This window comes from Vidua chalybeata, chromosome 25, assembly GCF_026979565.1.
Source record: "Vidua chalybeata isolate OUT-0048 chromosome 25, bVidCha1 merged haplotype, whole genome shotgun sequence".
Classification (NCBI taxonomy): Eukaryota; Metazoa; Chordata; class Aves; order Passeriformes; family Viduidae; genus Vidua; species Vidua chalybeata.
This window is the reverse complement of record NC_071554.1, coordinates 538,466-550,606: the sequence shown is the minus strand read 5'-3', so window position 1 is coordinate 550,606 and position 12,141 is coordinate 538,466. Positions and strand designations below refer to the sequence as shown.

Here is a 12,141-nt window from a genome sequence, read left to right as displayed (position 1 = left end):
CTTCCACTTATCTAACTCTGTACGTCAGAAATATTTTATAACCTTCAAGCCATCAATGTATTTATAAAAGGCTTATTTTTAGATGAACAAGCTGAGCAGCCACGGTGAAGAGATTTGTCAAAAGCCTCAAGGTTGCTGGGTGAATACGAGAGTTGATATTTCTCAGTGTCCAGCTCTGTCACTGATGCTGTGTTGGGGAAGGGTCTGGAGAGTCAGTCCTGTGGGGGGCTGAGCCTGGAGAAAAGTGGGACCTTCTCAGTCTCTACAACTCCCTGACAGGAGGGTCCAACCAGGGCTAGTTTGGCTTCCAGGGAACAAGGGACAAGTCAAGGGGAAACAGCCTCATGCTGTGCCAGGGGAGGGTCAGGTTGGATGTCAGGAGGAATTTCTCCATGGAAAAGGGTGGTCAAGCATTGGAAGGGGCTGCCCAGGGTGGTGGTGGAGTCCCCATCCTTGCAGGTGCTGAAGAACAACTGAACATGGCACTCAGTGCTCTGGGCTGGGTGATGAGGTTGGGATCGATCACAGGTTGGACTCGACCTTAGAGGTCATTTCCAGCCTTAGTGGTTCTGTCAAAGAGATGCGAAAGCAGCTTTTTGATCCAAATTAATACAATTTACAGCCCTGCCTGTCTCTCCCTCGTTCCCTGCAGTGCTGAAGGGAGCCACGTGTCAGGACAGAGCAACGGGCGAGACCCGCAGGCGCTGGCGAAGGCTGTACAGATTCACCAAGACACCTTACGCACGATGTACTTCGCTTAAGTCGATGACCCGGAGACACTCACCGAGAGGAGAACTGAGAACTTAAGCCACATACAATGTATGTTTTCCAGGGGGTTGGTTTAGGGGCTGTGCCTCCCATCGTGCTGGAGCTGACGCTGTGCAGGGGCGAGAGGCTCACCCTTAAATTGACACGAGGAAGATTGTTTACTTCATCCAGGAACACAGCACTATTATGCAATATGAAACCAGCCAACTGCTTTTTTGGGGCGGGCTCCTGTGGGAAGCACCGCCATAATTTTTTTTTTAATTATTATTTCTCGTAGTTTAACCCTCTTCTGCCTTTACCTCAAGTTGCTCGGCAGCACAACTATTGTTGCAAAAAAAAAAAAAAAAAAAGATAGTAATAATAAACTAAAATCTATTGTGTAATTTAAAACAAAAAGCAAACCATCTTTTAGAAACAATCACAGTGATTGTTTGGAGAAGGGAAGTGTGCAAAAAAGAAAATAAGTTTTTAACCCCCGTGCATTGAGGAATCTTTCTCTCAGTATTGCCATCGAGCATTGGAATGTGAACATATCCAAGTGCATTGGAATGTACAGCACTAGCTAGGTAACAGTGATGGGGGGGAAGATGTTTTGCACACTAATCCAATAATTTGAACCTAATTTAGCCAACGGCTGCCTTTGTGTCTTTTCTCACAGCTTTGGAGTTCTCAGCTCCAAGAGTTCCCTTTCAAAAGCAATCCAAGAAGCTCATGGTTCATGTGCAGGCAGTAGTGACCCAACTCTTCTTGCTCCCTGGGGGAATTTACTAAAGCTGCTGTTTTACCTAGTCCAAAAGTTTCAATTTTTTCCTATCTGGCAAGTCAAATCTGTTGAAGCTTCACGTGAGATCCGATGTCCCAGGTTTTCTGGGATGGCATACAGTAATCACCAGAACTGAAACTTTAGAGCTAAGGTCTTTTTGGAAAAAAAAGAAACCTGCTACTTTACTTGCTGCCTCTCACACCTTAATGTGATTCATATGTATGTGTGTTTGAAGTTTAGCTTCCTTTTGTTTCTTTTATATTTATTAGAGTAATAATAATGCTTTAATTTAATTATTACAGAACATATGGTCAACATCAACTTTTATTTTTTAGAAATGTAATCATGTTTATTTTTAAAAAAAGAAACTGACAACTTGTTTTGCTATCTTTTAGTGCAATAAGCATTCTAAAGAAAAACTGTGTCCATTGAGCTGTACTGAAGCAGTGTCTGTACCACGGACCGTGGGAGAATGGACACCTCCAGGATTTTAAAAGGACAAAGTAAAAGCCTTAATTTTGAAAGGAAAGTTTTATAGTCAGAAGGAATCTTGAATTTTCCTTTTTTAAATCAAAAAAAAAATACAAAAACAAAAAACGCTTCTAGACTTCTGCAAGTTTTACTTGTCGCTGCAGTCTTTTGATTTAACAAAGGAATTGGCCTTATTTTTGGCTTTGAAATGTGGAGCATATTTGAATTAAATGGAAAGGGTTTTGTATTAAGATCTCAGTTTTTACATGCTTAGTTAAACCTATTTGACATCAGTAAAATGTCTGGAATTAATAAAAGTTTTTAGGATTTTTTCCTCTTTGATAGTGACTTTCCTTTTAAAATTAAGTTATTGGTAATTTCATTTCACTTTGCAAATAAAGAGGGCTGGGATAGTTCTAACATGTTAAATCACCGAAATGTGAAACAAACCAATGGGACTCTTTCATTCCACTTTAAAACCAATGTTTAAGATGTCAGAGACGAGCATTTATTCAACGAGGGGACTGGGGAGTTTTGCACTTTGTAAACTCGTGAACTGCATTTTTGACTGTTTTTATTTGCACTGGTTCATAGTATATTTACTGCAGCTGTTTGTATGGGCATTGCTGTGATCCCAGCCCTCCTGACCTCCACCTGCTCTCACATGAAAACCTGGTTGGTCTAAGTAGCTTCTCTCCTCGTTCTCACCAAATCTGCTGTTTGCCAATATACTGTATTTTGAGCCTAAAATCTGAGCCCATTTTGCTTCACCAGGCATGACCCCCCTTTTTTTCTGCCAGAAAAACCAAGTACTGTATTTTGTGCGTTTGTATATTGTATGGAAATGTCCGTAGTGCTGTTCACAACACTGTCTGCAAGAGCTTTACTAACAGCTGGTGTAGATATCTATCCTATCTCTCAAAAACAAGGAAAATAATGTAAAAGGCTGACTTGGCGAGGCTCAAATTGCACTGGAAACAGTGGTGGGGGTGGGCATGGCTGAGGGTGCTGGGTGGGGGTGGCTGGGGGGCTCAGCGGGCCCCGAGGGGTTGGGGACCCCCAGAGCCAGGGGGTCCCAGCTCGGAGTGCCCTGTCCCTGGGAGTGCCTTCAGGCACACCTGGTGCAGGGAGGGAGGTGTGACAGAGCCCTGTGAGCGAGGTGGGTTCTCAGTGAGTCTCTCAGATGTTTTTCCCAGTCTGTGACCTGACACTTTTCTCCTAAAGTTCTCTCAGTAGCAATGCTGTTTGAAAAAGGTTCAGCTTAAGCTTTATACAGAAATTTCTTTTGGAACGGAGAACTTTTTTTTTGTTTTTGTAAAAAAAACCTATTTTACAAAGAGTTCTTGTGGACTTCTGGCATTTAGCTGAAAATTCCTTTTTACAAAGCCTTCTAGCTCTCCTTTCAAAGCTGCTTCTCACCCTGCCCACGCTCGGTGACTCGGATTTGAGAAGCTTTTTTGCTCACTACTTTCACCAAAAACTAAAGAAACTTCATTGGCAAAGTGACTTCAGTTGTCAAGGTAACATTGTACCTGGTTTTCATGTGAAGAGTATTTGGAAGTTTTAATCTCTCTTCTTGGTTTTGCAAATATCTACGTCAAGTGCCGATACTTCTTTGTATTACGATATCAAGTTACTGACGTTGTGAGGGCCACACATTTATGATGCTGTAGCTGCTATATTTATTTAAATGGAGATGTACAATTACTGCACTAAGGAATGAGGAGAAAAGCAAGGAATCAAGGTTAGTTAGATATCTTCGTTTTTTTTCAAAAGAGAATTAATGGTGTGAAATATCAAGTGTAACAAAGGGTGCTGTCATTTTAACTGAGATTAAATAGCCAGATATTCTTCTTTTGTTTAAAAACATATATATTTTGATGTTTGCAGTTTGGGGGTGGGGGGTCGGGATAAATGGTACCTCATCTGTGGTGGCAGTTTCCAGTATATTTTCAGAGTATATGGATTTCTTTTATTTTTGTACCTGCTCTCCTTGAAAAAGAAAAAAAAAAAAAAAATCTCAAATTTTATGTGCTGTTTGAGGAAATCTTGAGTGGCACAGCAGATCCCCCTCTCCGGCCGAGAGCTGGCTGTGGATAGTCCAAAGAGGGATACGGGCACAGGCTGATGGCTCTTCTTGCTTTGCAGACACCGGCCTCGGGTTTCTGCCTGGGAGAAAAGCAGTTCCCATCTCCTCAGACACTGCACCGAGACCTCACTTGTACTGAACAAGTGCCACTAAGTGCTCCCGTGGTGGGGACAGGCCCAGGGCATCGCCCAGCCCCTCCTCACCCAGCCAGCCCTGCCCAGACCTCCCACCTGGCCACTGCCAGATCCAGAGCTGGAGAGAATCGTAGAATGTTTGTGGCTGAGGCGTTAAACTCGCGACATTTGCCAACAGGAGGAGTGGCTCCGCTCTAAGTCGCCTTTCTCCCTTCCTAGGGACTTGAGCCGTGGCCATTTGACTCAGGATCGCTGTGTCACTGTTCCGTGTGTCATCTGGTTACACGTGTCCAAAAGTTATTTTTATAGCATTCATTCCGGTGTTCTTTTGGGAGTTTGGCCACAGAAATGGTTTTCAGGAGTAAAATGGGTTTCTGGAAGTTGTCAGTCAAATTATTTCAAGATGCTCTTGGTCCTAAATGATTTTCACTTCTTCATGTACAAATACTTGTCCTATAAAATGCTCAACATGAGATACCATGTAGTCTGCTGTAAAAATTCCAGCTACAAATACTGGTTTTCTACTAGTCTTAAAGTTCACTCTGGTGAAATTCCAAGCTCAAGCTTAAGGCCTTTTTTTTTTTTTTTTCTTCCCTTTTCTTACACTTTCTTCATATCTTGTCCACTTTTGGTATTTTCCCTGTTTTGTGAACTGAGGGTTTAGAACCTTACTCAAAGCACTTTTATAACCAAGGAATCAAAAGCTCAGATTATGTGTGTTGGACCTGTAAATTCAGTTTTCAAAGGTGGTTGTTTCTAAATGGCCATCGTGGTCTCTGGTCAGGCCGGGCAGATGCTCTGTCCCTTTCAGTGCCGTGGAGTTTCACGGCTGCTACTGGCAGGTTGTTTGGGTCTAATGAAAAATTCCATAGGGGTGTCAAAGGGAAAGATTTCTGTCTCTCTTTTCTACCCAAAGATGGTACTTTAGGTTGATGCTGCATGTTTGGAATATCATTTTTGGTTTGGCACACGTTGAAATCAAACTTCACTTCGCCAATTCACTCCTTGTTTTTGTAAAATATCGTGGTTAGAGCTTGAGCTCGTCGATGCTTTCTGCTGGTAGAAAATTTTGTACTTTCTGTAGTTGAGGTATGAGCAAGATGGATACAGGATCCTACATCTTACCTCCCGAGCAGAATTTCAAAAATCCAGATCTCCGTGACACTAAAACCCAAATTGTTGTCCCCTGAGTAGACAAAGGTGCATATGGTGGGGAAGGAGTTGCAAGGGAGAGGTGTGCGAGGGAAAATATCAAAGCATTGGTTTGGCAGGAATGAGGGTGCTGGGGAGAATCCATCCACTTTCCATCCCACGTGCCCTGGCCTTTCACATCTGTCTGAGGTACCCCCTCACCTGACACGGGTTGTTACCGTAGGGTCCTTTTCAAACCAAGCAGTTCCACTGTTCAAAACTTGGAGTGACTTTTATTTTTTTTTAAGCAAGACAGTCCTCAGAAAGTGCCTTTTTAGAAGATGGTGCTGTAGATTTTTATTTTCCAGTTGTACGTGGCTGCAAATTTAAGATAAATTATTGAAAATGCCAAGTGTTTGATGGTATCTTTTAGGTACTTTCAGGCATCAGCTTCTCTGAGTCAGGACCAAGAATAACCAGGAAGGTGTTTTCCTTTGGAGGGAGAGGCATTGAGGAGCGATCACCAAATTCAGCTGGTAGGCTGGGGTTAGGTTGGGTTTGATCAATGTGATTTCCCTCTTCATATTGAGGGGACTGGGGGTTGGGGTGTGGGAGAAGCCATGGGGACGTGATTGGTGCTGAAAGGAATCCGTGGCTCCCGAAGGATGTCTTCTCTTAGGGGAAGCACGTTCCCAACGATGGAGACAAACTGCAGGGTGTCTTAGGAGGCTGGGAGATGGTTGGTCCTCACGTGGCTCGTGTGTGTTTGGGATGGATCAGCGGGTTTTCTGACTGCCAGCTGGGAGCTGGGTGCTCTGCACGGGAGCAGCTTGGTGGCTGGGTGATGCCACGAGGGGGGTGGGTCCCTGGTGAGTTTGGTGAGCGTTCCTGCAGTCAGGAAAAGCTGTAGACTAGACTATTAAACACTGCACCTCAGTAACCTTGTAATGCTGCATAAAGTAATAATAATAGCAAAGTTGTGCTTTGACACTGTAATGTGCTTGCACATGCCTGCAAAAAACACTTCCCTTTCCTTTGGTATCGGTCTGAGTAGCAGTTAAGGGACTTTTCTTTTATGATGAGCCTTGTCCTTTGTTGTGGTGTTTCTGTATATTTATTGGTGGTCTGTGTGCAGCTCATAGGTCTGTGTGTCTGCTCTGTGTGTTGCTTTTAACACTTATTTTTAGGCAGGAGAAGTTTCTGAATGTTTTGGTTTTCTTCTCCAAAGAAAGTTGGCTTAACCAGTCGTGTTTGAGAGGAGACAATTAACCCCTTTGCCATAGACAAGTGCTTCGTTAGTACCTTGTTTCTCTATAACTAAAATGATTTTGTGCATTTTATTACTGTTTATAGTGTTGGGCATTCAAGATGTGGAATAACTTGATGTCAGGATATTTTTGAATATCAGGAGCTTAACCACAGAACTCACTGAATAATTCCAAGTGATCTCTTTGCAGGAATATGTTCATGTCCAGACTTTTTCTAGGAGTAAGCAGAGCTTCTGGACATCATCAATGAAATACGTGGGGTTCAGAGTGCCAGCATTGGGCAGTGCCCTTGCTGAGTTGCCCACATCTCGTTGTTGAGGGGATGCTGCAGCTCCCCAGGCACAAGCTGACTCTCTTTGCTCTGCAATTTCTTCTGATTCAAGTTCGAGACATGATCCAGTGTCTCTTGTAGCTTGTACCAACTTTCTTGTCTTATTGCAGTGCCCAATGCCACTGTGTTGGTATTAAGCTTGCCATGATGTTCAATTATTTTGTATTTCCAATTTCTCAATGTTACTAGGCTGGGGTTTAGAAAGCATTTTTCAGTCTAAATTCTGAGCCAAAAATGTGTCTCCTGACCCTTTTAGTAGTAGCTGTTTCTATCTTTTAGACTAAAAAGGGCCAAAAATCTTGCACCATCGGCTTGTTTGCAGCAATACCCTCCATCTCCTCCCCTGCCTGTCAACCAACTGCTTTGTTTCTCTCTGTATTTAGCTGATATGGAACCTATTGAGATTTAGAAGGAAGTTGCTGCCTCTTTTTCTATCAAAAGGAATGAACTTGCACCTGACAAAGCAGTTTTCTGTTGGACACAAATCTCTTGCCTTGGTGTCCATGAGCTGCCACATGCGACGTTTAATTCCAGCAGAAATGTTTCTGTTGCAGTCGTTGGAGGGTGCATGATGGTTTAAAGTATCCAAATTAAATAAGAGCTAACAAACTACTGAAAATAGACATTATTAAAATACTTAAAAAAAAAAACAAAAAAACAACAGCAAACCAAAACTCGACAAGGAGCAGCTGCAGGTGGACAGGGAGGACCTCCTCCAGGAGATGGAGAACCTGTGGGGCATCAAAATCCTGTGGCTGTTGGAATAGCTCAACAAGGGAAAGAAAAAAGGTTGGAAGAGGCAGAAAGGGCAGACTCAAAGTAACAGAGTGCTGTAGGAGTTATTCAAACTCCTTTAAAAATTACCAAGTGGGAACATCAAAACAGAATATTGATGCTAATGAAGAAGCAGCAGAGCCTCGTTTGCCTCCTGTAGTAAATAAAAAAGCAAAACTTGACAGCTGGTGTTTTCCTTCAGTACCTTCTAGTACTAGAAAGGGCCTGTAAGAACGATGGGGGTGAACTTTTAAGAGGGCTTGTTGCCACAGGATTTGGAGTGATGGTTTTAAACTGAGGGAGGTCGGTTCAAATTAGATTTAAGAAGTTTTTTACAGTGTGTGTGATGAAACACTGGCACAGGTTGCACAGAGAAGCTGTGGCTGCCCCATCCCTGAAAACATCCAAGGATGGGGCTTGGAGCAATCTGATCTAGAGATCCCAGGTCACAGCAGGGGGGTTTGTCTGGATGAGCTTTAAAAGATCCCTTCCAACCCAGACTACTCTGTTACTCTGTGACTGCTAATTCAGAAACTAATGTATGAGGGGAAAAGCATGTTCCTGTATATTTTTAGGGGTGGCTGTTCTTCTCAGGACTGTGCTGCGAGCAGGTGGCAGTGCCTGTGACAGCTGCCCCCTGAAATCGAGCTGTGGTTTTATCCAAACCTTGGAATCCCTTTACTTGGGTGAAACACATGCAGCTTCCAGTGGCTCTGCTGGTTCAGACAGCACCAGCCCAAGGGGTTTTGTGAGCAATATGCAGCCCTTCTGTACAACACAGATGCCCTGAGAGATTCCTGGTTGCCTGGAGGTGTGCCTGGCTCCCAGAAGAGCAGCAGGCAGGTGTAGAGGTCAATTTGCTGTAGCACTGCAGTTGCTCTGCTCTTCCTCAGCTCTCACCTACCTCCCCATTCCCTGAGCAGGGTCTCTCTCCCTCCACTGCCTGTATGGAATTAGCCATGTTGAGGATGCTGTTGGCTGCGTGGAGCACAGATCAGCTCTGGATGTGCGGGTGGGGGTGTGGGATGGTGACAAAAGCCTGTAGAAACAATGGACTGGGTAGGTGTCAGGTGAGCTGTGACTAGCTCACACCTTTCAGGAACATCACACGTGAGCTTGGGTATCCTGAACTTTTTGTGTTGGACTTGAACTCACTGAGAGCAAGTATGTGCCTTTTTCTGACCAGGAACAGAGCTGGAAAAACTAGTATTTGCATTGGGAGGATGGTTAGTATTTTTCTTGAACTGTTTTTAAAGCTCAAAATCCTTGGTCAGAGTTGGTTTTGTGTTGAATTACTTTAAATCAAAGCGAGCCCTGAATTAGAACTACCCAGAGATGAGAAGCTTTTAAAATAAGTGGTTTCTGGAGAGTAATGTCATCAAATAAACCTACTTCCTGGTAGACTTGCAATTTTTTTAAATAAAATTTAACCTTGATACGCTTATCTAATGAGAATCATTAATTCTGCCTTTATTTGAATGTTGCCTGTCCAGTGATGTCCTCGCTCTTCACTGTGCTCCTGCAGGTTTCCATACACTCCATTGCCTCTCCCCTCTCCGCCCATTTGGAGGCTGCAGGGACATGGGGAATGTTGTCCAGTGAATGTCGGGGAGCAGTGCAAAGCTCTGACTCAGTGGGGGTGTGGAGGTGAGGATTAAACGTCACAGATGAGTTCAGAAAGACGTTTGCCAGCAGCGGGGGTGGCGATGTCTGGGGACAGAATCGCGTGGTCACTTGGGTGTGGGAAGAGGAACAATCCCCCATCCTCTGGCACCAGGCCCCCATTGTAGACACTGCACTGGGCAGAAGTAAGCACATGTGTGCTTAGATGTCAGTTTGGGCTTTAAGCTGCTAAAAAAAGTGGGTTTTCAGACCAAGATGGAAGAGCTTTTCCAGCAGGTTCTATTTGAAGCAGTTTTGAGACGTTGGCAAGCTGTCCAGCCAGGAGCTTTGGAACCTGCTGGCTTTGAAGCAGGTTCCCTTTCTGACCTGGGGGAAATGATTCTGCCTCGTTTTTCATCTAGAAAATGTTTGTGATGATTCACATCGCCTTATGAGAGGGAGTTACTGGGTGATCTGAGGGTGAGCCGTGTCGTGACAGTGGTAACCTGGTGACACAAACTCGTGCAATTCTTGCACGCTTGCATCTCCCAGTGAATCCGGTTGTTTGGAGCTCTTCCCTCCCATCCCATTGCAGCTCTGCCTGAGGCTGAAGCCCCTCGGGGTCAGTCCTGTGTTTGCCATCTTGCTTTCTTTAAACTAACCCATTTGTTGTAAAACAGATGCTCGGAGGGCAAGTTTATTTAAATGAAAGGGTTTTTTTTTTTTTCATTGCTGAGAATTACACAGGTCTTTCAAACGCATTTGGCAGTTGGAAAATTAATGCTATAACTCTTATCTAGCAACACAAAAATATGGCTGTATGTTGAGTTTAGGGGCATGCTTGCCCATAAATCATAGATCCACAACCCATTTCAGTACAGGTGTGCAAAACTTAGCTTTCACAATAGTTACTAATAAACTTTCATTTTGCTTACACTTGCAAATCTCTTAAATATCTTCAAAACCAGTTTCTTTGATAGAAAATACATGTCTTGGTAGGTAGTGTCCACTCAGATGTAATAGCAAAGTGGTGCCCACTGGAGCAATGCTGAATTTAAAGAACTTTTGGAGGTTTTGGAACCTGATGGTGTGTCAGCAAAGTGAAAACTTGAGTATTGCTCCTGAAGTAGTGAGGATAATTGAACACCAACAAAACTTGGTGAGAGGAAGAATGCCAGAGATGGAGTTTGGTTTCTGGCAACTTTGCAGTGCAGAATGGCTTCTTCTGGGTACTTGCTTTTGTGCATCACTTCTCTCCTGTGGCTGTAGTGTTTACTTTTTTTTCGAACTTGATTTCTGTTTTTCAGTGAAATCTCATTTTTGCAGTTTTCAGTGTTGAATCTCTCCTTGAGCTACACATTGTTTTCCTGTAGAAAAAACCTGCTTCTAGCTCATTGTGTTTGGTGTCTGTTTGCAGGCAGGTGTGAAAAGTGAGCTGCAGCACAGCAGTGGGGCGGGCAGAGCGAGTTTTGGGTCAGAAATGTTGGTTTTACAGGCACTGGTGTACAGATCAGCGTTCCAGGGGAGCAGTGACACTTTGAGCTCCCAGGGGACAGACCCTCCTTCCTGTTGTTCTTGTCTCTTCCCTTGGTATAAGCAGTTCAGCTCCCCAGGTAGCCTCATGGTGGATAGACGGGGCTTGGTGGGGAAAAAGTGGGCTGTTCACCTGGCTGGAGGTGTGTGATCATGGACAAGGACATAGTCAGCAGGTGTTACTCCAGAGCTTTCACAGTAATTGGTAGCATTTAGTTACGAGCTAATAAAGGATTTTCAGAAGAAAAAATCAGGTGGCATCGTGTGTGCTCACTGGCCAGTGAGCTGTGTTAGTTTTGGAGACTGCTGGAAGCAATGTCACACATAGAAATTTTGTGTATTTAATACCAAGGGTTTAAATTGTTCAAAAAAAGAAAAAGTCGTGCTGTTTGGGATTCCTTTTCTGAATAAATTTCTAATAAACCAGTCTGGTGGATTGATCCTGTCCCATGTGTCTGCTCTTTCTCAAATGCTGGTAACTGCTCCTCTGGTTTGGTGTCCCATTGCTTCGGCAGGAGCGTGAATGTGTTCCCACCGTAAAGGTCCTGGGGGCTTTCGGAGCAAAAGGGAAATGTTTCAAGAGTAAAGCAGAGCTGTGACTTGAGACGTTGCACAAATAGATTGTAGATGGATGGCAAACAAACTGGTAAAAGCCTTTATTTTTACTTAACCATCTTGACCATGTGTGCCTCTTTGTACCGTGGGCTGCAGCCGTGCGGGGTGGGAGGGAACGTGTCGGTGTTTGAGATGTACTTGCTAAGCAGAAGCCGTGTCCTCTGCCCCTTCTCCCTTTCCGGACAAATTGTTCTTGCCAAAATTTTCTACCTGTTGCAAGAGTTGCTTTCCTTCCAGCACAGTAAAATGTCGACTTCTTTCACTGTTCCTTCCCTCTCGTAGGCATCTGTAACCTCTGTACGACTGTGTATAGGACACAGCAGTCATCGATCTCTGCTGGCTATAGATACCATCAACTTGAGTGTATTGTAAACGAACTGTATTCATTTGAAAAATAAATTTTTTTTGAAATGCACGTGGGTGAGGCTTTATTTATATTTGCATTATTTTGATTTATTCCCAAAGCAAGAAGCAGATGTTGGTCTGGGTGGGGGGATGTGGAGGAAGGCACCAGGCATATCCAAGGACAGAAAAACATTTACTTTTGGTCTTTTTTGTAGTTTAATGCCTTTTCACTAAATTTTTTTAAATCATTTTAAAAATGCAAGAGCTTCTTGAAGTGCCCACAGCTATCCTGGGGCAGGATGGCTGCTGTGGAAATG

The 12,141-nt window shown here is 43.8% G+C and overlaps 1 protein-coding gene across 4 annotated transcripts in view; it reads left to right on the top strand.

Moving 5' to 3' along the window:
* The window catches only part of AGO3 (argonaute RISC catalytic component 3), a 33,925-nt gene extending 22,031 nt beyond the window's left edge, over window positions 1-11,894 (top strand). The window contains exons 19-20 of one of the 4 annotated variants that reach the window (XR_008434827.1): window positions 653-819; window positions 5,790-11,894. Coding sequence is in view for 1 of the 4 variants with exons in the window: in XM_053964449.1 (XP_053820424.1) it covers window positions 653-761 (109 nt within the window). In the remaining 3 variants the exon portion in view is untranslated. Of the gene's footprint in view, window positions 1-652; window positions 2,343-5,789 lie in introns of those variants that run through there. The other 3 variants (XR_008434826.1, XR_008434825.1, XM_053964449.1) reach the window with 3 other exon arrangements.
* The last annotated feature ends 247 nt before the right edge of the window (window positions 11,895-12,141 follow it).